The following is a 22,983-nucleotide window of genomic DNA, read 5'->3' on the forward strand; positions in this document are numbered from 1 at the left end:
GACTGTACTCTTCACATACATTGCTAATGCAGGCTTAAAATGAACAAAATAGAACAAACATTTCTGAGATTTTATTTAGCAAAGAATATCTATAAAATAAGAAAATACAGAAAAAAAATCTCAGGTTTTACAAAAACATTCAGATATCTAAATATATATATATGCCCTCTCAAAATAATATACATTTACAACATTCTAAGTAAAACTATTTTAAAAAAACCCAAAGCAGTCTTATTTCTAATAAAACAAAACAAAGGCGTATCTAGCCAATAAAATCCCATTACAGAAACATTTATACAATAATTCCAGAATCATCATTAATGTTCATGTACTTGTAACTGCTGGCTAGGGAACAGTTATTCAGAAAAAAAAAGAAAATTAACAACAGTTTTTATGAAAAGAAATATAAGACCTCATGTAAAGGATGTAGGACTGGAAAAAAAGCTTACACAAAAAAATCTTAAAGAAAAGATTCATGCTTATAGTTTTGTCTGATTTCAACATATCTATGAAGTCATTTGGCCTTTGGGTTTCTTCATTTCTGCTGTGAAAGAGTGACAGAAAAATTAGTTAGCAACTACTAAGAAATAACCACATGTATATGCTCTCAATAGGCAAATTAAGAAAGTAGTTGATGGTATAAATATAAAAAATAAATGTTCAGAGTGTTCAAATGGTGTCCAGACTTACTTGAGGCCAGCTAGCCAGTGGATAAACACCATGTTCAAATGCAGGTGTGGAAGTGGCATTTCCTTCCCCTGCTGTCGTTTGGGTAGTATGAAGAACCTGATTGTAAGGATAGCAAGCATAGTGGGCTTGATAAATCTCTGGGATATGGAATGATTGAATTGGCTGATAAACTGGTTGAGAATGATAAACAGTATGTGATGTGTGTGTGGAGTTTAAATTTGTGTAGTATGTAGCATTTGTATCTAGACCTGGGGGAGCTGCTTCATAATTCATGGCGGTTTCATCTACTGGCCCTAAATAATCAGATGGCACTGTATTAGCAGAAGAGTAATTGGGATGGGTACAGATGGGATATTGATTAGACTCTGCATATGATGGTGTCACTTGACTTGTGACGGAGGCCATTGTGCCATATGTCGAAACCATTGAACTATACACATTTGCATTTATATTATGAGTTAGATTGGTATCCAGACTGTGGTCTGCAATTTTAGAGTTATAGAGGGGATTTCCTGCTTCGTTGTTATTGTGCACTGTATTTGCAATGCTGCATTGCTGATTCATAACCACAGACTCAGTGGAATTGTCAGCCACTGGGTTTATATTAGCCTTACTGGTCCTTTCAGGGCTAAATTGTCGGTTTTCATAACTCCAGGCGTTCTCACTTAAGCTCTTTTTCACCAAGGGTCTTTTTTCACACAGTCGACCAATTTCCTGGCCCTTTATGGATGACAGAGCACTAATGGTACTAGTGTTGATACAAGGATCCTTTTGCTGAGGTGCAATAATTGATGTAGATTCTTGCTTTTCATTGTTTTTTATTACAGATTGATCCATTGAAGTAGTTTCCTTAGTCTGAGAACTGGGGTGTAAAGTTCTGGGAGAACTTCCAGAAGTGTCTAAAACGGAGCCTGGTGTACTATGTAATGATCTATTGGGTTTGGTTGTAGTCAAAATAAAAGATTCCTTTTGGACCTTTGCAACATTGTCTAAACCAGTGCCTGAGATCTTACTCCGCTTCAAATCCGATGGTTTCTGCTTATTCCCTATAACATGGGACTGTTTTAGTTGAGTGGAGGGGACATCAGAACATTGTTCCCTCTCTGGAGAGGTCTGATGAACCGAATCTTCAACAGCGCTGCGCTTCAAAGCTCTTCTAGGTCCCAGTGAATCTAGAAAAGAAAAATTAAGAGTTTTAACAATATGCTTAAGTGACTAGTTAAATTTGAAGTTTCTCATAACTTACTCATCCCAGGTAACTGTGAAGAACATTGGGTTGTCACATCTGTTTCCACACTCTCCTGTTTTATCAGATCTAGTAAAATAAACATCATGACCTTGGATTTTAGATATCTTTACTCAGACTTCTTCTGATACACACAGAATTCTATTTATTTTTTATACTTCTGACCATGCCATCACCACCAGCATTCACATGCAAACAGACTCTAAATATGACAATAAAAAGTGTCAATTATTAAATGCTCACTTTTTGTGATCTTGGGAGAAATGCAAGTGTTGAGAGCACAAAGGCTGAGCTCTTTTCTAATGTTCTGTAAATATATGATGGCTAAAGAAAATGAGAACAGAGAAAGTGGAAGGAAATGGAGTTAGAGATGGAACACATGAAAACAGAGAATGTGTGTACATGAAAATCCAATGCAGTTACCTTTATCATATGACATGGCTTTTATTTCCTTTAAGTCATCACAATTCAGTTTCATCACCTGCAATAGACAGGACAAAAAAATAAAATAAAATAAAATAAAATAAATTAATATGACCTCTATGAGGTCTAAAGAGAAGTATGTGGTCCACTGCTGCAATCTACTATGGGCAGTCTGCCATTTACCTGTAGCTGACCAGGCTCATCCGCATTAGTCATCTCCACTTTGTGAGCAAGCCTCATGAGCCTTGTGGATATCTCAGTTCTACTTTCAGAATCAGACCAGTCCACAAACAAAAAGGGGTAGCGTTTTTTCTGAAGAGGCAAAATGAAAATTGCAAATATAGTACCTTAGCTTAATTTACAGATTTTTTATTTGTATTCATCGAAAACAAGCTGTGCTAGAAAGTCATCAAGTATAAAAAGCATTAAGAAAAGACCACTGCCACAGGACATCCAAAAGCCTCTACTCCACCATTAGATTTTAAAATGGAATAGAGCAGTGTTCCCAAATCTTTTTTTTGCGCCACGGACCGGATTAATGTCAGACAATAATTTCACAGACCGACCTTTAAGGAGTGGCGGATAAATACAACAAAATAAAATGATACGACCAGCATAAAAACTGGTATTTTCAAAATATAATAATATCGTGAATCCACGGTGTTGGTTTTTGTTCATTTTGCTAGCTTGGGAGTTTTAATTTAGCGGTAATATATTATGTGTTACCGGCCGGAGCAGCCCCTTTAAGAAGGTAGCAGATGTAGGTAAGACGTGACCCAGGCATCATGACATGCATCAAGAGTGAGCGGAGAGAATCCGGTAATTTTCCAAAATGAAACATCGGGTCAGAATCAGATAATAAATAAAATGCAAATAATGTAAGATATGTATTCTTTTTGTGCGGCCCGGTACCAATTGACCCACGGACCGGTGCCAGTCCACAGCACGGGGGTTGGGGACCAGTGGAATAGAGGACAGTTTTATTCTCATTTAAAAAGTCTGCAATATGATAATCAAATGATAAACTGAAAGTAAAAAAAACTTAAAACTGCTAGAACTAAAACTTACATATAAAAAAAAATTATATTATTGGCAGACTGTGGTCTGTTAAGATCTAACTTTTTCAACAGTATAATCCTCTAAATCTCTATATTCCTCTAATGTGAAGAATATTGTGTAATATCAGTTTGGGCATACAGCTGCAAAGTATTTTAGTCTGTTGTGGTCACCATATATCTAACAGGTGAAAATTGGCTACGATTATTCACCCTACTTTAGAGGGGAATAAAGACCGAATATTATACATTGATATAGTAATAGTTATGTAAAGTCTTCACAAATTGAAAAATAAATTAGCACGTGTGCGTTCTTGATAAATATTTTAGTGCCACAAATGTCCTGCCAGCTTTTCATAGGCTTTTTATTACAGTGTGCTTTAATTAACTGAATAATAAACAAAAACCCATCGTCTCAAACGCACTGGCACTCACCAAATAGTTATATCTGTGGCCAGGCTTTACCAGGTGGCAGCTAATAAGGTCAGGCTTGAGTTTCCTGCAGCAGGCCACACATAAATACAGTGAAGTCTCACTCTCACTTCTGAACTCAATCACTGCGCTCAGACCTGTGGCAAACATAAACACACAATCATGTAAATGAATGGTACAGATTTATAAAGTAATATGGTAAAACCAAGTACTCACCAACCACAGCGTCTGCCTCTGTTCTAGTTTTGTTTATATACGTTAAGTCCATGTGCTTGAGGGCATTCCCTGTATAGTAAAAAAAAATACAATAATTGTACTAATTTATTAAAAAAAACATACTGATATATAAATGAAATTCAATAATGACCTGAATACAATAAAAAAATTACTATGAATATGTTTGCCCCATGCTACAGTGATTATGTGGGTAATAAAAAAAAAAAAATTTTTAAAAATGTGTCTAATCTCTGAAAGAACAAATTACTGTATATTCAAATTTTATTTGTCACACACACACACACACACACACACACACACACACACACACACACACACACACAAATATTATGACGTAGTGAAATGCTTTTAACAACTGTTCAACAAGTAAACATGCAAATAGAAATAATATAATAAAAATTTAAAAGTATCAATTATATTACTATAACTATACAGAATTCGAGATGATGTATAAAAATGAAATGTATGATATGAACAAAATATGTTTTCCCTGTGCACAAATATCAACAACCAAATCATAGTTTGCTTATCTTTATAACTTCACCTTTGAGTGGTACTTGAATTTCCTTAATTTGTATTGTGTTATCATAGTTTTGTGGTGACTGATTATCTCTTTCTTTGTCCGCCTTTACAGACTCTGGCAGTAGCCTCACCAAGGAGATATCTGGAGCACAGAGAGACATAAAGGATATGATCATGTAAAATGTGACCATGAGAGCTGATTAAAACAAGGAAACCCACTACTGTATAATTCTTTACATAAGGAAGATGTAAAAAGTTGCACAAAGTGGTTGTACCACTACCATGGTTTCTCTGATTCTGGCCTGCAAAAGGTGATAGCTGTACGCTTTCATCCAAACATGGTCCAAACATCCTCTGTAGTATTTCAATTGCTAAAATTTGCAAACACAATAACAACTGACAAACATATAATAAATGATAATACATATTTGCATTTTTGGTTAACATGACAAAAAAAGATAAGCAGACTTTCTTCATTCTTCATTTGTTAATCTAACACTATATATATATATATATATATATATATATATATATATATATATATATATATATATATATATATATATATAATGAATGGAGGTCATTATAGCATAAATGGAGAGACTAAATCTGTAATAGGATGTTATACATGGGTGTAATTTGCCAGATGTAACATTGTGTAACATATTTATATATACACAATGTTTATATTTATATATATTTATATATTTATATATATATATATATATATATATATATATATATATATATATATATATATATATATATATTTAGTCTCTCCATTTATGCTATAATGACCTCCATTCATCTAGAAAGGCTTGCAGCTCGATTTTGGCATATGGATGTAGGGTGTCTGACCATTCAGCCACAAGAACATGAATGGGGTTAGGAATTGATGGAGTGATTTGGGATTCATGGTTCTGTGCCTACCACTTTAGTTCTTCCACATATGGGTGCAATGGTCAGTCATTAACATACTTTGGGATATACATCGTATAGAGAAAACACATGCATGCACGCACTAACCATCACAGAAATCCGCTGAACAAAGAGACTCGTACTGGTTTTGGGTTAACTTGATGACCTGTACAATAAAATCACAGTGCTGAGATATGCTATTGTTTTTTTTATACCATGTAATTAATAACATATCCTTTGCATTTCTTCAAGGAAGCGATTTTAAGATTAAGATGCAATAATCTCCAGATAGCTTACCGTAGCATCTAACCCTTTCTCTGCCAATGCCAATTTCTCAACCAAGTCATGAGTAGTTGTCTGATGAGTGGACTGCCACTGCTGAAATATCTCATGATACTGAGTTTTCTGAAACAACAGCATATACAAACATACTTAAGGCAAAATCAACGTTGTGCTTTGAGCTCATTTTAATTACGTACAATGGGCTGTAGTCAGTGAGCAGTTAAGGGCAAACACTGTGGCACCATTTTATTATTTTGACAAATCAAAATACTTCCAAATCATTCTAACACAGTCTTATTTCTGTCCACACATTACTGGATTTTAGATTTACTTTTCTGGTATGATAATTGAAGTAGTCAGTAATTCTAAAAAACAGCTCTTGCACTCACAATTGACATGTGTTTGTGCCGTTCACTGGTCATATGGTCACAAAAGTTCTCCCTGCTGACTTTATCAGTGCAGTTCAAACACAGGAAAAATGTTGGCTTCAAAATTCTTCGGCACTCCAAAATATTAGACAGACCTGCACACACACAAACTACATTTACAAATACATTTTCCCCAAAGACATAATGGCATACTAATGAAAAGAATCATGACTATATACCTATAATTAGATCAGTGTTAAAAAGTCCCTTCACACTGAGAAACTTGGAGGCATTACTCTGTTCCAGCACTGTGATCAAGAACAGTTAATAAGAGAAAGAGAAAAGAAAAAAAAACAAAAACACTTTATCCTTCTAATAATATGGAATGCTTCTAATTATAAGTGCATGTTAAAATTTTGAAGAAAAAAAAGAAACCTTTGGGTAGGTTTGGAAAACAATGTGTTTTTGATGGTGCTGTGTCATGCTTTTCTTTCAGGATAGATTTGATACATGCTGAAAATACAGAATCAGTTTTATTCAGCAGCATATATATAGTAAGTGTACAAAATAGGTCTTAATTGTTTAAAGGATGTAATAAGTACTAGGGAAACCTCACTGATGCAATTAGCTTAGTATTCTAATAATATAGATTGGACATATACTCCATTGATTAATCTATAATTTCCAATCCACTGGATCCTTTGGACTCATATTAGCAAGGCGCAACTAGAAAAATAATAAATATTGTCTTAGATGTCATATTGAAATGGTTTCCTCACTAGGCGTATTTAGTCTGTAATAGGAGGCATGTCTGGCTATCCCAATAAAAACTTTTTTAAATGTAAAATTTTAGCATAGTTATATTAGCACAATCTAAGCACAACTATACATGTAACCGGAATATGCACTACTTATGAATCCCACAGCCTGCTAAACTACACACTACACACTTGCTGTTGGTAGGATGTTTTTTACAAGGTGGATGTGTGTCCTACCATCTGCAGGTTCTTCACATTCAGTGGGATGAGTCAGTTTGGCAGAACTCAGGGTGGCGGATGGATATGGAGGAGCAACATTGTTCAAGTCCTTTCTGTCTGATGCAGGTGGAGGTGATATGGGTTCATACACAGGAGGTGCAGGATAAGAATTTGAAGGAACAGATTTAGTTACATCCTTTATGTTTGATGCAGGTGGAGGTGATATGGGTTCATACACAGGATGTGCATAGTAAGAATCTGGAGGTGCAGAATCAGTTGCATCCTTTCTGTTTGATGCAGGTGGAGGTGATATGGGTTCATACACAGGAGGTGCAGGAAAATAATTTGGAGGAGCAACATCACTTACGTCCAGGCAGTTTGATGCAGATGGAGGTAAAATTGGTTCATATAGGGCATGGGGTACAAATGAACACTGAGTGGGACTTTCAGGTTGAGAGAAGAAAGGAGGCATGATCTTGACAATAGATGATGAAGGAATGGCAGAAAAAATAGAGCTAGAATGGAGTGGTGGTGAAGGAGAAATTTGGCTAGAATGAGACGAGGGAGAGTGAAGCTCTGTAGCAGATGAGAGGGGAGAATGGACAGTTGTAGAAAAGAGAGATTTATTAGGAAGAAATGGCACAGGAATTGAGAAAGTACAGGATGACTTCAGAGAAGGAGTGTCACATGAGTCAGCTGAATTTAGAGAATCAGGATTTTCATCTAGAAAAAATGCAAAAACAGTGTACAATAAAGATACTGTCCCTCTTGGAAAAAAAAAATAAAACAATCTGTTATCAATATGTCTACAATGTTTTGTGCTGTAATGTCTTACTTGGAGCTAAATTATTTTTCTGCAGGGGGGATTTCTCCTGCTGCAAAGAGTTGGTAATTGCAGCAGAACAGATCATGTGATCCATAGAATTACTGTGTGTTCCTAAAAAAACAACAAAATACAATACAGTGGCAAAGCTTAACAGGAATACTAAGTAGAGAAAATAAGATAAGATAAAACAAAATAATGCAAGAATGGGAGTACAGATCAATCATTCTGGGGATAAATTCAGTTTTTAAAGCAAATTCTTACCATGCTCATGGTCAGAGAAAGTGTTTGCTTCAGGTTGGAAAGATGTTTTCAGATGAGCTGCATCTTCTGGCTTTGTCTGCAGCAGCTTTAGCTGACTCAGGGCTGTCAATTATAAGTCATACTATAAGAAAACAAATGATTTCATATGCAAACACACACCTGATAAATAAAAAACAAATATAATCTACCTTCATTTAGAGGAGCAGTACTTAAGGCTGTGAATACTTCAGCAGTGACATTCAGTTTCTAGGGGTGAAAAAAAAAAACGCAAAATTAAAAAAACATGACAAAAAAAAACAACCCAGAAATTAAACTTATTATTAATCATTTTTCTACCTTCATGCCAATCCTAGTGCTTCTCTCCACTGCTGCTAAACGCAAAGCTATCTTATGCAGCTTCTTCTCCATGTTTGTATCACTTGCAGTCCAATCAGGATATTTATGTTTCTGTACACATTCATACATTAATTTATCCATAATTTGCTACAGATGTAGAACGAATGTAATATAATGCAGAGAAAATGCTCCTTAATGACCTACCACATATTTTTTTCTGTGGGTGACACTAGACATGTGGTCTAAATGACCTCGCACAGAGCAGAGTTCACAGAAGTACAGCTTCTTTTTGCCATGATGCACACAAGTAACAAAATTCAGTCCTAAAAGACAATTTCAGGTTGGTAAGGAGAAAGTGTTAGAATCATTCAGCTAATCTGATGTATTAAATGAAGTTAGGATTTAACACATTATTCTTGTTAATCTGGTAGATGGTACAAACCAATAACAGCATTGCACTTGTTCATTTTTTTCTTGCTTTGTTGTTTTGCAGGTTTTGGCTCATAGCTAGTATGGTCTTGTTCTATGAGAAATAGGCACAAATTATTTGAGAACAATAGGACTTAGGATACAACCAACAATAGGATCTTTATTAATTGACTTTCAATGTCTATGCACATTTCCCTACCAGCATCATCTATAGTTTGTGACGGCTCCATTTTCTGGACTTTGGCTGAACTCTCAGGCCCTGGAACAAAATATAATAAATACAAAAAAAAAAAAAGCTAAATAGAACAAATGGATAGTTGACTGCTATACACCACTATATAGCAATACAACCATCATAAAACACCACCCGAGAGATTATTACTTGAAAATGGTGTTCATCGTACAGTACAATTTTGATGACTTGTCAAAACCCATATGAAAGTTGTGTTGGTTCATGGGGGCTCAACACCTTGGTAAAACACTATGTTGGTTTTCCCTTTAATTTGTTACATGTCATTGTACTGATAATTACTATATGGCAAACAATCATGCCACTGTCAAAATCACAGATCATCTTCTAGAAAGTACAGATATTTGTGAAAAAATGTAATCAGTGAAAGTAAAAAGTCAGAAAAATAAATAGTGAAGTAAAGTACTAATACCAGAAAAATCTACTTAAGTAAAGTAACAATGTATTTGTACTTCGTTACTTCACATCTCTGGTGCTCAATGAGTATGTTACACAGTTACAATATTCTGAAATAAGTCTAGAACGTCTGAAGCACTGTAGTCATAACCTCATAATAAAAATGACACTAACCAATCATGTTCTGGCGTTTTTTAGGTTTAGGCTCAATCCTCATAAGGTCCTGTGGTTCTGTCGAAATCAGGCACATATTATGCAAACAAATATAAATGCTTGGTCTATACTTTTACTCAGTGTTAAAACAAACTTTTTTCCCCTCAAAAATTATCCTCACCAGTGTCACCACTGTTTTTAGATGGCTCCAGTTTCTGGACCTTGGCAAAAGTCTCTATTTCAGTAACAGCAACAACAACAAAAAAAACCCCCAAACATTAAATAAATAATAATAAAACTCTGGATATTTTTTACTGTACTCAACAGAATACAGGCAAATAGCTAATGTTCCTATATGCAACAAATATGCACACATCACATTGCTTAAAACAACACTGTTTTAAGCAAAAATTAGAATAACATTGCTTTTGAAGTAACATCTCTCGATTTTAATTAGTGACCAATGAGCTGTAATTATTTTATTCTTCTTTTACCATCTGATGCTTGTTTTTGAGGCTGCTTATGGTCTTTTTCTACAACCTGAAAAAAGAAAGACAATCATATCACAAACAATGAAAACATTAAGTAGTAGTAAGTAGTATTTTTTTAGTCTTAAAAATGAATGAGTATAAAAGAAGACAACCTTGAGGCATCCCCAGCCCTCACTGTCTTGTAAAATCTGTGCTTTCTTTTGGAGTTCTGTAATTTTCCGGACTTCAAAAGTTCCAAAATTTTCACCTTTCCAGTGCGCAAGAAACTCTGGGTTCTTTAATTTCTGTTGAAACAGCACATAACAGAAATCAACAGTAGGACAAACTATGACAGTCAGATTAAAGTACTGTAACATTTATCTTTGTGTAATAACACACAATGTAGTTGAAGCGGTGGCGGGGGTTAATTAGGTGGCCCATATAACAGTGAGTAGCAAGAATCACATTGCAGCAGGAACACAGAAAGGAATTCTGACCATTGGAATTACGATATTCTGTGATCATACTCAAACCTAAAAATGAAACAAATAAAAACTGTTAAACAAGAACACTTCTAATCCTAGTCATAATTAGAAAGCAGCAAATGAAGACAGAGCAGCACTAACCAATTACTGGCTCTTTTCGAGTGGCACTGGTGAGGTAAGACCATAAATATGGTGAACCTCGAGCAGGATCATCAGGCCCTGGCACAATCATAGTTTTATTAAAAAGCAAATTCAACAGGTATACAAACAACCAGTAATTAAGCAGGTTTTTACAATTACAGTTTATTATGTGCATTCCTCCACCTTCAAACAAAAAGGAAGTTGTGATATAACTAGCATGTGCAATAATAATAATGATAATTTTTTAAATATAACAATAGTTTTGAAGACAAGAAATTGTAATCAAAAGCATACAAGTAAACTATGTAGTCTCATTCGATGCTTGTGTGTTTTTAGGCATAATGTTTAATAGCTTGACAAATGTCAAGGCTGGTGCGGCAGCATGCGTGTGTCAATTTGGGAATGGGACGGAGCCGGACGGAGTGAAGGGTTAGGATCACACACCTGTAGGTGATTTAACTAATCAGTGTTCTCTGTTGTAGTGAACTAGAAAGAGGATAGAAAGGGGAGAGAAAAAGAGCCAGAGAGCGAGAGGTCGAAGTGTAGGTGCATTTGTGTATAGGCTACTAACTCTGAAGTAGTGGTCTTGAACCCTGTCTCTTATTTCTACCACCGTAATTTAATTATAGTATAATCTTCCTTGATTAATACATCTACCATCTCAAATTCATTTACTGAAAACTGGGAATTCAGTGTTTGGAATACTTTGTATAGAAGTTTCAGGCTCTGTGTCAGGTTTCGTCTCGGGCTTCGTGGATGTCACAGTTTCTTTGAAGTGAGCACATGGAATGTCCTTTTCTTCAGTTTCTTTAATCCTTTTAAATGCTGAAAATAACAATAAACAGTTAAACGATTAAATAAAATATCATGCATAATAATCAAATTGTATATTTCACAATGATTTAATTATGATGTACTTTCAGGTTCTTGGCTTTCATCACTTTTGAAGCAGTCAGGGCAATCTGCCTTTGGGCTTTGAGTACAGATCTCAGATGCCAGCTTGAGTAGAAACTCCCTTAGCTTTCCCAAAGCTTCAAAAATCACAATCATGAGTTAAGAAAAAAGAAACTTATAGCTGTTACTGTATTATGTTAACAAAAATGTGTTATAAACCATTTATCTCACCATTCAGAATATGTGCACTGGAGATTTCATGGTAATCTTTAGCATCCAACTTTAGTGTCTGTAGAGAAAAGAAATTTGGAAAAAAGGAATGACAATTTTTCTGTTTTGCCATTGTCCATCCATCCATCCATCTATCCATCCCCAACTCCAAAATGTATATGAAAACATTACTTGCAAATCTGATAAATCTCTATTCTATTCACATAAAAACAAACAAAAGAAAACAACAAATGTTTAAACTGATAATATACAACATTTTAAGTAAGGTCATTTTGAATTTGATGGCTGCAACAGGTTTCCAACAGCTTGGACAGGGCCATGTTTACCACTGGGTAGCATCCCGTCTTCTGCCTTTAAACATCTGGGAACTGATGACGGAACTCAGAGCACATCTCCAAGTGGCCACATTCACAAAATGGCTCATGCTTCTCTGTTCTTGAGGCTCCAATTGTTTAATCTCAATTTAATTAATAAATTATTGTAAATTGTTCTTACAAATATTTAGAAAAAATAATGTTTGGATTTGTTTAGTTAATTAAGTTTAGTTTAGTCTTCTTGCCAAAACTAAATACAAATTTAAATTTCAAATATTAAAATAGTAAGCAAATTAGTTTACTTAACCAATCTCACTATACATCATCTTAACAACAAAACAAACAAATCTTCACAAATGCTTAATATTAACAATTTAACTTTACAAAAATGAAGAAACCTTCAGAAATTAATGGGAGAGAGCAAGCTTGTTTTAATTGCAGTCAGACAGCGTGTTCATCAGAGCTCTCAGAAGGCACCTACCAACAGCAATGGTAACCTAGCCATTGGGCATCCAAGCCAATGGTAGCCTAGTCAGCATCATCTTCTTAACACTTTGCCTCTAAATAACTTTTCTATTTTCCTTTTTAAAAACACTTTGTTTTTCAGCTTTGTCTGCTCAGAGTTTAACCCCCTAATTTTTGCTTATATAAGAACATGAAGAAAATGTACTTATGTAAGCAAAAATTTATTTCATGCTTGGCTCAATCTTAACTGCGCTATTGACTGATTTTCCCATTCTTAGTCTGTTTGTCGGACACTAAAATATCATTATTTCATAATTCTTTATAATAATTATGCCTAAACTGAATAATAATTGTGCTTAAAGTGCTGGCATAAAGTACATTTCCTCACATTGAGAAGTAGTTTTGGGAGAGGAATGTTGTCCCATATGTGTCTGATTTTATTCTAGCTGCTCAACAGTTTTGGGTGTCCTTTGTTGGATTTTTCATTTAATAAATGTGCCAATTTTTTTTAAATGGTGAAGGGTCTAGACTGCAGGCAGGCCAGTTCAGCACTGTGACTCTTCTACCATGAAGTCATGCTATTGTAATAGATGCAGTATGCAGTTAGCATGGCTTTGCATATTTTAGAAAGACATTACAGTTTTTCTCAAATGCTAAAACACAGAAGCCAATCCTCTAAACCAAATGACCAGTTGTCTAAACACATTTACTAAATCTAGCCATCATTTTCCAATATCATAAACACATTTCACATGAAGACACAATTCACAAAACACAATCCTCCGTTCTCATAAATCTTAACACATTACTTTTTGCTAAAACACAAGTTGCAAAAGAACTCTGCTCATATTCTCAAATGAAAGCTCATGTGATGCAAAATGCTTGCCACAGTCAGCAATATTTGAACACAATGAACACACCCGGCGTCATTCATTACACACAACGATTAAAAATTGAAGACACTTGTTGCTAATGCTGTGACCACATGTACAAAAGCAAGTTCAGAGTGCATAGTTTGCTGAAGATTCCAAACAAACACAATGGATGAAGGCAGAGTCCGGGGAAGAGGAATTCGAGTCAGAGGAGGGAGAAGAGCTGGCCATGGAAGAAGGAGTTCAAATCAGTGGAGGAAAAGGATCAGGGGGGGGGTAATATTACTCTTTGTGCGGCCATGGGTTTGGAGGGGCTTGTCCACCGGCATGCTGTCCTTGGGTCTTACAACACCCAACGTCTCCTCACCTTCCTAGAGGAGCTAAAAAACATCCTCCTGGACCGCCAACACCACCATCCTGGGCCCGCACATCAAATTTATGTGATCATTTGGGAAAATGTACGCTTCCACAAAACAAACTAAATCAGAGAGTGGTTCACCACCAACAGTAAACACTTTTTAAACGTCTGTCTGCCACCCTACTCCCCTTTCCTGAACCCTATAGAGGAGTTCTTCTCATCATGGAGATGGAAGGTTTATGACAGACAACCATACACTAGAGAGGACCTCCTAAGGGCAATGGAGCTGGCCTGTGTTGACATCCCAGTGGAGGCCTTCCAAGGATGGATTCGCCATTCCAGGGCCCGGTTTTTCCCGCGGTGCCTGGCAAGAGACAATATAGCCTGCAATGTGGATGAGGTGATGTGGCCCGATGCAGCTCAGCGACATGATGCCGCACAGTGATTGTGGTGTGTGTGTGTGTGTGTGTGTGTGTGGTGTAAATAAAGTAAATAAAAAAACTTCACACCCTGATCATGTTTTCAAGAGTACTGTTGTGTGCAATAGATTCTGTTTTTGCATTGAGTTGTGTTACAGTAGTGTACATGCAGAATTTACTATAGATTTATACTCTTCATATAAAACACTCAAATCTAAATGCCTAATCCTCTGCAGAGATCTAAGAACATCCATTACTGTAAAGTTTAAAAAATATGCATTGGCAGTTATGAAACAAAGAACCTTCTCACAAATTGAGCATTGTGTTTTCAATTGTTTTGCTGTAGTGTGTAATGATGTGTATAGTGTTTACATTTTTGAAAGCTTAGAGCTGCTCTTTTGGTGTGAAAGTTTGAGTTTTGAAGTGAGAAGATGTGGTTGTGTTTATGTAGCTTTAGAAAAGGGTGTTGTGTTTAGACATTGGGGAACATGAAGGAAACGTTTGTGAAATGTGTTTTTGCCTAAAAAAGATTTAATCAGCATTTGTAGATAACATGGCAAACTGTGTTCACACACAATGATTTCTGGAGGTGTTAATCAGCCTATGCAATGATTTCCTTCACAGAATCATGACCATATTAAAAGCAGTACTGCCTGAGGGCTCAAAAATCACAAGCACAGAGTGCACAGAGATTTCTCCAGATTCTTTGAAACTTTTGAAGCTATTATGTTCAACTGATATTTATCTGTTTTGCAATTGCATGTTGAGGAATATTATTCTGAATTTGTTCCACAATTTTCTGCTACAGATTGGTGAAGCTTTGCCCATCTTTACTTCTGAGAGATTCTGCCTCTTTAAGATACAGTATTTATAACCCAATTATTTTAATGACTTTTTGTTAGTTAAACTAACTAGCTGCAAAAATGTTTCTCCAACGGTTTAATTTTAATAACACTTACTTTTCCAGACATTTGTTGCCCCATCCCAACATTTTTGAGACAAGTTGCAGCCATAAAATACAAAACCGTTTTTGTACCTTTTTTTATATGGTACATTCTCAGTTTAAATATTTGATGTTTTTTTTTTTAAATGTAATTCTATATTAATCATAAATATGGGTTTGAGATTTGCAAATCATTGCAGAGAGAGAGAGAGAGAGAGAGAGTTGGGTCCATAATCCGGAAGTGGAAAGAACATAATTTCACCATAAACTAGTGCTCCTCGCAAGATTTCTGACAAAGTAGTGAAAATAATTATCAGAAGAGTTGGCCAAGAGCCAAGGATCACTTGAAGAGCTTCAGAAAGACCTGGAATTAGCAGGTACAATTGTTTCAAAGAAAACAATAAGTAATGCACTCAACCACCATTTTTCTAAAGAAAAATGGTGGTTGAGTGCATTTTCTAAAGAAAAAGCATGTTGAAGCTCTTTAAAAGTTTGCTGCATAACATTTAGAAAAGCATGTGAAATACTGGGAGAATATAGTCCAGTCAGATGATACCAAAATTGAACTCTTTGAATGCCATAATAAACACCATGTTTGGAGGACAAACGGCACTGCACATCAGCCGCAAAAACACCGTACCAACAATGCCAACAAAGTCTGGAGGTGGGAACATCATGGTGTGGGACTTTTTCAGCATACGGTACTGGCAAACTTCATATAACTGGGAGAAGCATGAATGGAAAAAAATGTACTGAGACATTCTTGATAGAAATCTGCTGCCATCTACCAGGATGATGAAGACAATGATCCCAAACACACAGCCAAGGAAAACTCTCAATTGGTTTCAGAGAAAGAAAATTAAAGCTGCTAGAATGGCCCAGCCAATAACCTGACTTGAATCCAATTGAAAATCTACGGAAAGAACTAAAGATCAGAGTTCAAAGAAGAGGCCCACAAAACCTTCAAGATTTGAAGATTGAATAAAACTCACACCTGAGCAATGCATGCAACTAGTTTCTCCATACAGAGGGGGTCTTGAAGCTGTTATTACAGACAAAGGCTTTTGTATGAAGTATTAAATAAATTTTAGTAAAAGTGTGCAATGCTTTTGTCATTTCATATTAGTAAACAAAAATATTTAGACATCCATAGTTTGATTTTTGCACATGTGAGGATTGCATATGTTGTTACCATCATCTGGTAAAAATGTTATGTCACTAGCACCTTGGTAATGTGTTCAATCCTTTTTTTTTTTTTTACCCGCTGTGTATATGTGTGGAGATTTTTTTTGCATGTTTGTCACAATTTAATGTTTCAGATTATCAAACTAATTCAAATATTAGTAAAAAGATAACGCAAGAACACCTAAACCTAATAACTGGTTAGCCTTTAGCAGCAACAACTGCAATCAAGCGTTTGCGATAACTTGCAATGAGTCTGTTACAGCGCTGTGGAGGAATTTTGGTCCACTCATCTATGCAGAATTGTTGTAATTCAGAGGGTTTTCACATATACCATCTTTTTAAGGTCATGCCACAGCATCTTAATAGGTCATAACTTTGACTAGGCCACTCCAAGGTCTCCATTCTGTTTTTCTTCAGCCATTCAGAGGTGGACTTGCTGGTGTGTTTTATATCATTGTCCTGCAGCAAAACCCAAGTTTGCTTCAGCTTGAGGTCTCCTTAAGGACATTCTCCTTCAGGATTTTTTGGTAAACAGCAGAATTCATGGTTTCATTGATCACAGCAAGTCTTCCAGGTCCTAAAGCATCAAAACAGCCCCAGACCATCACACTACCACCACCATATTTTACTTTTGGTATGATGTTCTTTTTCTGAAACGCGGTGTTACTTTTACGCCAGATGTAATGGGACACACACCTTCCAAAAAAGTTCAACTTTTTCTTGTCAGTCCACAGAGTATTTTTTCCAAAAGTTGGATATTGTTGTGGGGTCTTTTGTGACCCCTTGGATCACAAAAGTCGTCGCTGTGCTCTTGGGGTAAATTTGGTCGGTTGGCCACTCCTGGGAAGGTGCTCCACTGTTCCATGTTTTTGACATTTGTGAATAATGGCTCTCACTTTGGTTCGCTGGAGTCCCAAAGCTTTAGAAAGGCCTTAATAACCTTTTCCAGACTGATAAACCTCAATTTCTTTCTTTCTCATTTGTTTCTAAATTTCTTTGGATCTCGGCATGATGTCTAGCTTTTGAGGATCTTTTGGTCTACTTCACTTTGTCAGGCAGGTCCTATTTAAGAGATTTCTTCATTGCGAACAGGTGTTGCAGTAATCAGGCCTGGGTGTGGCAAAAAGAAATTCTCAGGTGTGATAAATAACTAATATTTAAATTAGTTTGATGATCTGAAACATTAAAGTGTGACAAACATGCAAAAAAAGAGAAATCAGAAAAGTTTATTTTATATAAACTTTATTTAGTTTCTCTCTCTCTCTCTCTCTCTCTCTCTCTCTCTCTCTCTCTCTCTCTCTCACATACATACATACATACATACATACATACATACATACATACATACATATATATATATATATATATATATATATATATATATATATAAACGTGAAGCTGGAAGTTAAATTAGTGATAAGAAATGTCATCAGTGTCTATGCTCCACAAGTGGGTTGTCAGGTGGAGAAGAAGGAAAAATTCTGGAATGAGTTAGATGTAGTGATAGAGAGTGTACGGAAAGAAAGATGAGTGATTATGGCTTTAATGGACATGTTGGTGAAGAAACCAGAGGTGAGAAGGAGGTGATGGGTGGGTATGGCTTTAAGGAGAGGAATGTGGAAGGGCAGATGGTGGTAGATTTTGCTAAAAGGATGGAAAAAGCAGTGGTTAATACTTATTTTACGAAGAAGCAGGAGCATAGGGTGACATAAGGGTGGAGGAAGGTGCACAGGTGGACTATGTTCTATGTAGGAGATACAACCTGTAGGAAATTGGAAACTGTAAGGTGTTGGCAGGGGACAGTGTAGCTAGACAGCATCAGATGGTGGTCTGTAAGATGGCTTTGGAGGTGGAGAAGAAAAGGAGGAGAGTGAGGAGTGACAGAAGAATAAGATGGTGGAAACTGAAGCAGGAAGAATCTCACAATTCCCTGAAGTGTGAGATTCAGGGAAGAGGTCAGACAGTGACCAGGAAAGCAAGTCTTTGTCCTATACGCAGATACACAAGATGCACACAGACAATTTGTCCTCTTTTGAGATATTTCCCATTGTATTATGTTTCGATTGCAATATTTTATGTACAGTTGTCCTATTGCTCTGCTATTTGAACATTCAGACTCTGATCAATATAGCGCTGGAGTTGTCAGTCCTATATTTGCAAGGTCTGGTTTCCAATCAGTGTTTCAGCTACATTGTCCAACAACTGCATGTATGCATACACAGTGCATTGAGAACGTATTCAGCCCCCCTTTCAATTTTATGTTGCAGCCTGATACAGTTGTTCAGATTGTTTTTTTTTCTTCTCATTAATATACTCAGTACCTCATAATGACAAAGTAAAACAGAATTATAGAAATGGCTGTAAATATTATAAAGAAAAAAAACCCATAAAATATCAGATGTACAATAGTATTCAGACCTTTGCAACAACACTTGAAAATTAGCTCTGGTGCCTCCCCTTTTTGGAAATCTGTCTGGTGCAAAACACATGATAGCCCACATGGAATTTGCCAACAGGCAACTGAAGGACTCTTAGACTGTTTGGAACAAGATTTTCTGTTTTGATAAACACTTCAACAGTTTAACCTCAATTCTAAACATTACATCTGGAGGAAACCAAGCACCCAGTCATCAGCTGCCCAAAAACACTTCCAAAAGTAAAGCATGATTGTGGCAGGATCATGCTGTGGGGGTGTTTTTCTGCAGCTGGGACTGGGCTGCTGCAGTCAGGGTTGATGCAAAGCTGAATGGAATTCCAAAATTAAATTTTTACTCTGTCATAATGGGGTACCCAGGGTACAATAATGAGAAAACCAAATCTAAATGCTTGTAGTATCTGGCTGCAACAAAGTTGAAAAGACTTGAATGTGAGATTATATATATTACACACACCAAGACCAATGTAAAATACAAACAACAAAAAAATACAAATACAGACAAGCAATACCTCTGCCTCTCCACATCCTTGCATCTTCTCAACAAGGTTTGCTTTGGCTTGCAACCATTTGTCAGTTACCTTTTCGCCTGGGCTGGGGCCATAGTTTATAGATTCCTAAAGCAACACAGCAAACACATGAGTATAAAATATATTCGTTAATATTAGTTGATCAACAATGTGTTTAGTAATTTATGATAGTGTAACACTTGCCAGATACTGGAGCCGATGTCTGTGGCTTAAAAGATGCTCTATTATGGAGCTCTCCTCATATTTTTCTCCACATGTTACACACACGTAGAATGGTTTTTGACCAACAGTCCAACATTCAATCACAGATTTTAAACCTAAACAAAAACAAACAACAACAAAAATCAATTTCATCCTGGCCCCTACCAGATACCCTACCTATACACCATTTACAGATGCACATGTATGTAGCTCTATATTGTTTTTATGTAGCACCAGGGTTCTGGAGAAACGTTGCCTTATTTCACTGTGCACTGTGTCAGCTTTATATAGTTGAATTAAAAAAAGCTTCTTGACTTGATTAAAATAAATAAATAAATAAAAAAACAAATACATGTTCAGTGGTGATAAATTATAAAAATATTATACAATTTTAATTACTATTAACAGATTTGCAATGTGCACCAGGCTGCATGTGCCATTCGCTGACTGTGCATTCTTCAATCTCCATCCAATTATTAACCTGAATCGGTCTGAGACCAACTTATATAATGTGATGGACAGTTTTAATTTATATTATGCTTATCCAACTTATATAATGTGATGGACCATTAAATATGAATAGTGGCTTTGGGAATCTGCATTAGTTTAGTACAAATCATTTGTTTATTTGAAACTATGAACTAATATTTACATACACCTAACACTGCAAGTCCAGTCTCACATTTGGAGACAAGTGATTTGCCTTCATTAAATTTGAAGTTTTTGATAGTAAGGGCCATGGGAACAAAAAGATTTCAGGTGGCCCAAAAGATGTCGTGTTAAATCTGGATCTCAGGGGGCATAAGATCTGCTAAGCAGATGCACAAGTGTTTCCCTCTACTGGGGATACTGACAAAAAGCAGTTTGACGAAACTTCTCTACCCTTACTTCAAAGAGTAGTGGCAGAAATTGCTGGTGTTTTGGAGTCCATCTCTATCCCTTAACTTTCAACTGCTTAGTTGTATAAATCAGCATCCCCAAACCTTTTTGCGCCACGGACCGGTTTAACGTCAGACAATATTTTCACGAACCGGCCTTTATGGTGTGGCGGATAAATACAACAAAATAAAATGATACTACCGGTATAAAAACTGGTATTTTCTAAATATAATAATAAATGTGACTCCACTGTGTTGTTTTTTGTTCATTTTGCTAGCTAGGGGGCTTAAATTTAGCGGTAATCTATTATGTGTTACCGGCCGGAGCAGTCCCTTTAAGAAGGTAGCTTTCAGTTATTGATTTGGTCAATGCATTATTCTCAATTTCAGTTCACCCTGACAAGAAATATTAGGTCTCTTTGTTTATAAGGTAAACACTAGATAAATTGTGATGCCCTCAATAATTCTCCCAATTTCGTTACTACTTTTAATATTTAAAAAGCCTGCTTAAACTATATTGGTATAGTACCAATATACATACAAATGTTCCAGTTTCCCTTATTTAGCATGAAATGTAGCCTAGATTTATTTGGCTAACATATTCTGGTCATTCTTTTTACTAAATAGAGAATAGTTTCAGCTAATGATTTGCCTGGCCTGGACTACATTAGACTGCAACAATCTACACAGAGTGAGTACAGACACTGCTGCGTCTCTGTGCTCACTGAGCCGCATATCTACACTAATGTACTTTACACAGGCTTTAACGAAAGACACGTTACACACGGTATAACGGGTGAAATATGTCACGCTTCCTTTAGGAGCATAGCTGTATTTTGGGAATAGCCTGGCACTGCATTCTTCCGGTATTACTGCGTGTGTGTAAGACTGAGGATTATGTCTTTATTATTTTCTGACTCTCATTTCTAAGTTTCTTTGACTAACCCGTAACGCTGTTGCCAAGAAAAATTAAAAAGCACAAGTTTTGGAAACCTGTCTGTGCTTATATGATTTCTGTTACAACTGAGTTAGCGAGCTATCCATTCACCCTGACTCCACGCGTTACAAAGCCTGGTCATTGGATTAAAGAGTGTACAATGAAAACAGAAGAAAAGAGAAGGAGGCATACACTCAACAAGTAGAAAATACAAATATGCATGCTGTTGCACAGAGGCCAACACAACAACAATATTTTACTTAATGGAATCCCACTAGGGGGGATTTTTCTATGATTTATCATTTACTAATCACCCCTTGGCCTAACATTACTCTGCGTGTAGATAATAAACTGGTGATACCTGTTCCTCAGTTGCTGGGTGTGAATATTCTGGTCCCATTTTAGGAAAAAGTACTCGCTCCATAGGAGCAGATGAGGATCCAATTTTACGTCCTGTAAATCTTAATATGCTCTCTCAACTGAGCCCCACCTCCCCCAGAATTGTTCCTTAACACTATAGAAGACTTGCCTAATAAACCCAATTAAGGTGAAGTTAATCTTAACCTATGGGACAAAGACAAGACAGGTTTAAACCAGATAAAACTATCATGCACTCATGAAAACACACTATCCAGTTTTCTTTAAACAATTTCCACTGTCAAAAGAGAAGAATGCTGGCATTGTTCCAGTTATTGCCATGTCATATTTTTGAGATACATTCACCTTATAACACTAATTAATCCAGTTCTGAAGGCAGACAAAACATGTTGGAGATTAAGAGATTAATAACATTGTGATTTTATTAGATCCCCTTCATTAGAGACGTACCAGCACCAATTGCATCCCACTTCATGTGGAGTTTTGACACTGGACCTCCTTGAGTGTTTAAAGGCTCTGGCAAGGAGAAGCTGTTGTTAAATCTATGATCATCACAAATGTTAAACTATTTTATGAGTTACTCAATAGATCCTAGTTTTATAACCACAAATGACTGTATAAGACTGTAAAAAGAACATTGCTCAATCTTACATTCCAGTGCTCATGTTAGTTCTCACTCTCCAGTGTTCTGTATTGGTTTAAGATTTATAATCACACTCTTGATGTCACCCAGATGAGGATGGGATCCCGTTTTGAGTCTGGTTCCTCTCAAGGTTTCTTCCTCATAACATCTAAGGGAGTTTTTCCTTGCAACAGTCGCAATAGCTTGCTCATTAGGAATAAATACACACCATTCACCTTAACTCTTAAAATTCTGTAAAGCTGCTTTGAGACAATGTCTGTTGTTAAAAGCGCTATATAGAAATAAACTTGACCTGACCTTCTATACCAGCAACTCACTGATTTATTTATTTATTTATTTTTTACTATGCTTGATCTCTGTTCTAGTCTCTGTTAACTCAAGATGTGTTATCCGCTGTAGTGCAC

At 36.1% G+C, this 22,983-nt stretch overlaps 1 protein-coding gene across 6 annotated transcripts in view; it reads right to left on the reverse strand.

The window, feature by feature from the left end:
- Positions 1 to 56: 56 nt before the first annotated feature.
- The window catches only part of si:ch211-199g17.2, a 65,887-nt gene continuing 42,960 nt past the window's right edge, over positions 57 to 22,983 (reverse strand). For 2 of the 6 annotated variants that reach the window (XM_046834573.1, XM_046834571.1), the window contains exons 33-66: positions 19,726 to 19,859; positions 19,525 to 19,629; positions 12,023 to 12,080; positions 11,815 to 11,928; positions 11,603 to 11,722; positions 10,898 to 10,975; positions 10,671 to 10,804; positions 10,445 to 10,576; positions 10,296 to 10,341; positions 9,983 to 10,036; positions 9,823 to 9,879; positions 9,202 to 9,261; positions 9,016 to 9,096; positions 8,778 to 8,896; positions 8,574 to 8,684; positions 8,426 to 8,483; positions 8,238 to 8,339; positions 7,986 to 8,087; positions 7,169 to 7,873; positions 6,609 to 6,686; positions 6,413 to 6,481; positions 6,195 to 6,328; positions 5,821 to 5,928; positions 5,632 to 5,689; positions 4,887 to 4,976; positions 4,628 to 4,747; positions 4,063 to 4,131; positions 3,850 to 3,983; positions 2,543 to 2,671; positions 2,360 to 2,417; positions 2,180 to 2,260; positions 1,937 to 2,005; positions 691 to 1,862; positions 57 to 544 (exon numbers count right to left, since the gene is read on the reverse strand). In XM_046834573.1, coding sequence (XP_046690529.1) covers positions 536 to 544; positions 691 to 1,862; positions 1,937 to 2,005; positions 2,180 to 2,260; positions 2,360 to 2,417; positions 2,543 to 2,671; positions 3,850 to 3,983; positions 4,063 to 4,131; positions 4,628 to 4,747; positions 4,887 to 4,976; positions 5,632 to 5,689; positions 5,821 to 5,928; positions 6,195 to 6,328; positions 6,413 to 6,481; positions 6,609 to 6,686; positions 7,169 to 7,873; positions 7,986 to 8,087; positions 8,238 to 8,339; positions 8,426 to 8,483; positions 8,574 to 8,684; positions 8,778 to 8,896; positions 9,016 to 9,096; positions 9,202 to 9,261; positions 9,823 to 9,879; positions 9,983 to 10,036; positions 10,296 to 10,341; positions 10,445 to 10,576; positions 10,671 to 10,804; positions 10,898 to 10,975; positions 11,603 to 11,722; positions 11,815 to 11,928; positions 12,023 to 12,080; positions 19,525 to 19,629; positions 19,726 to 19,859 — 4,748 coding nt within the window. In that variant the 3' untranslated portion in view covers positions 57 to 535. Of the gene's footprint in view, positions 545 to 690; positions 1,863 to 1,936; positions 2,006 to 2,179; positions 2,261 to 2,359; positions 2,418 to 2,542; positions 2,672 to 3,849; positions 3,984 to 4,062; positions 4,132 to 4,627; positions 4,748 to 4,842; positions 4,977 to 5,631; positions 5,690 to 5,820; positions 5,929 to 6,194; positions 6,329 to 6,412; positions 6,482 to 6,608; positions 6,687 to 7,168; positions 7,874 to 7,985; positions 8,088 to 8,237; positions 8,340 to 8,425; positions 8,484 to 8,573; positions 8,685 to 8,777; positions 8,897 to 9,015; positions 9,097 to 9,201; positions 9,262 to 9,822; positions 9,880 to 9,982; positions 10,037 to 10,295; positions 10,342 to 10,444; positions 10,577 to 10,670; positions 10,805 to 10,897; positions 10,976 to 11,602; positions 11,723 to 11,814; positions 11,929 to 12,022; positions 12,081 to 19,524; positions 19,630 to 19,725; positions 19,860 to 22,983 lie in introns of those variants that run through there. The other 4 variants (XM_046834576.1, XM_046834575.1, XM_046834574.1 and 1 more) reach the window with 4 other exon arrangements.

Source organism: Silurus meridionalis, chromosome 22 (genome assembly GCF_014805685.1).
Source record: "Silurus meridionalis isolate SWU-2019-XX chromosome 22, ASM1480568v1, whole genome shotgun sequence".
Classification (NCBI taxonomy): domain Eukaryota; kingdom Metazoa; phylum Chordata; class Actinopteri; order Siluriformes; family Siluridae; genus Silurus; species Silurus meridionalis.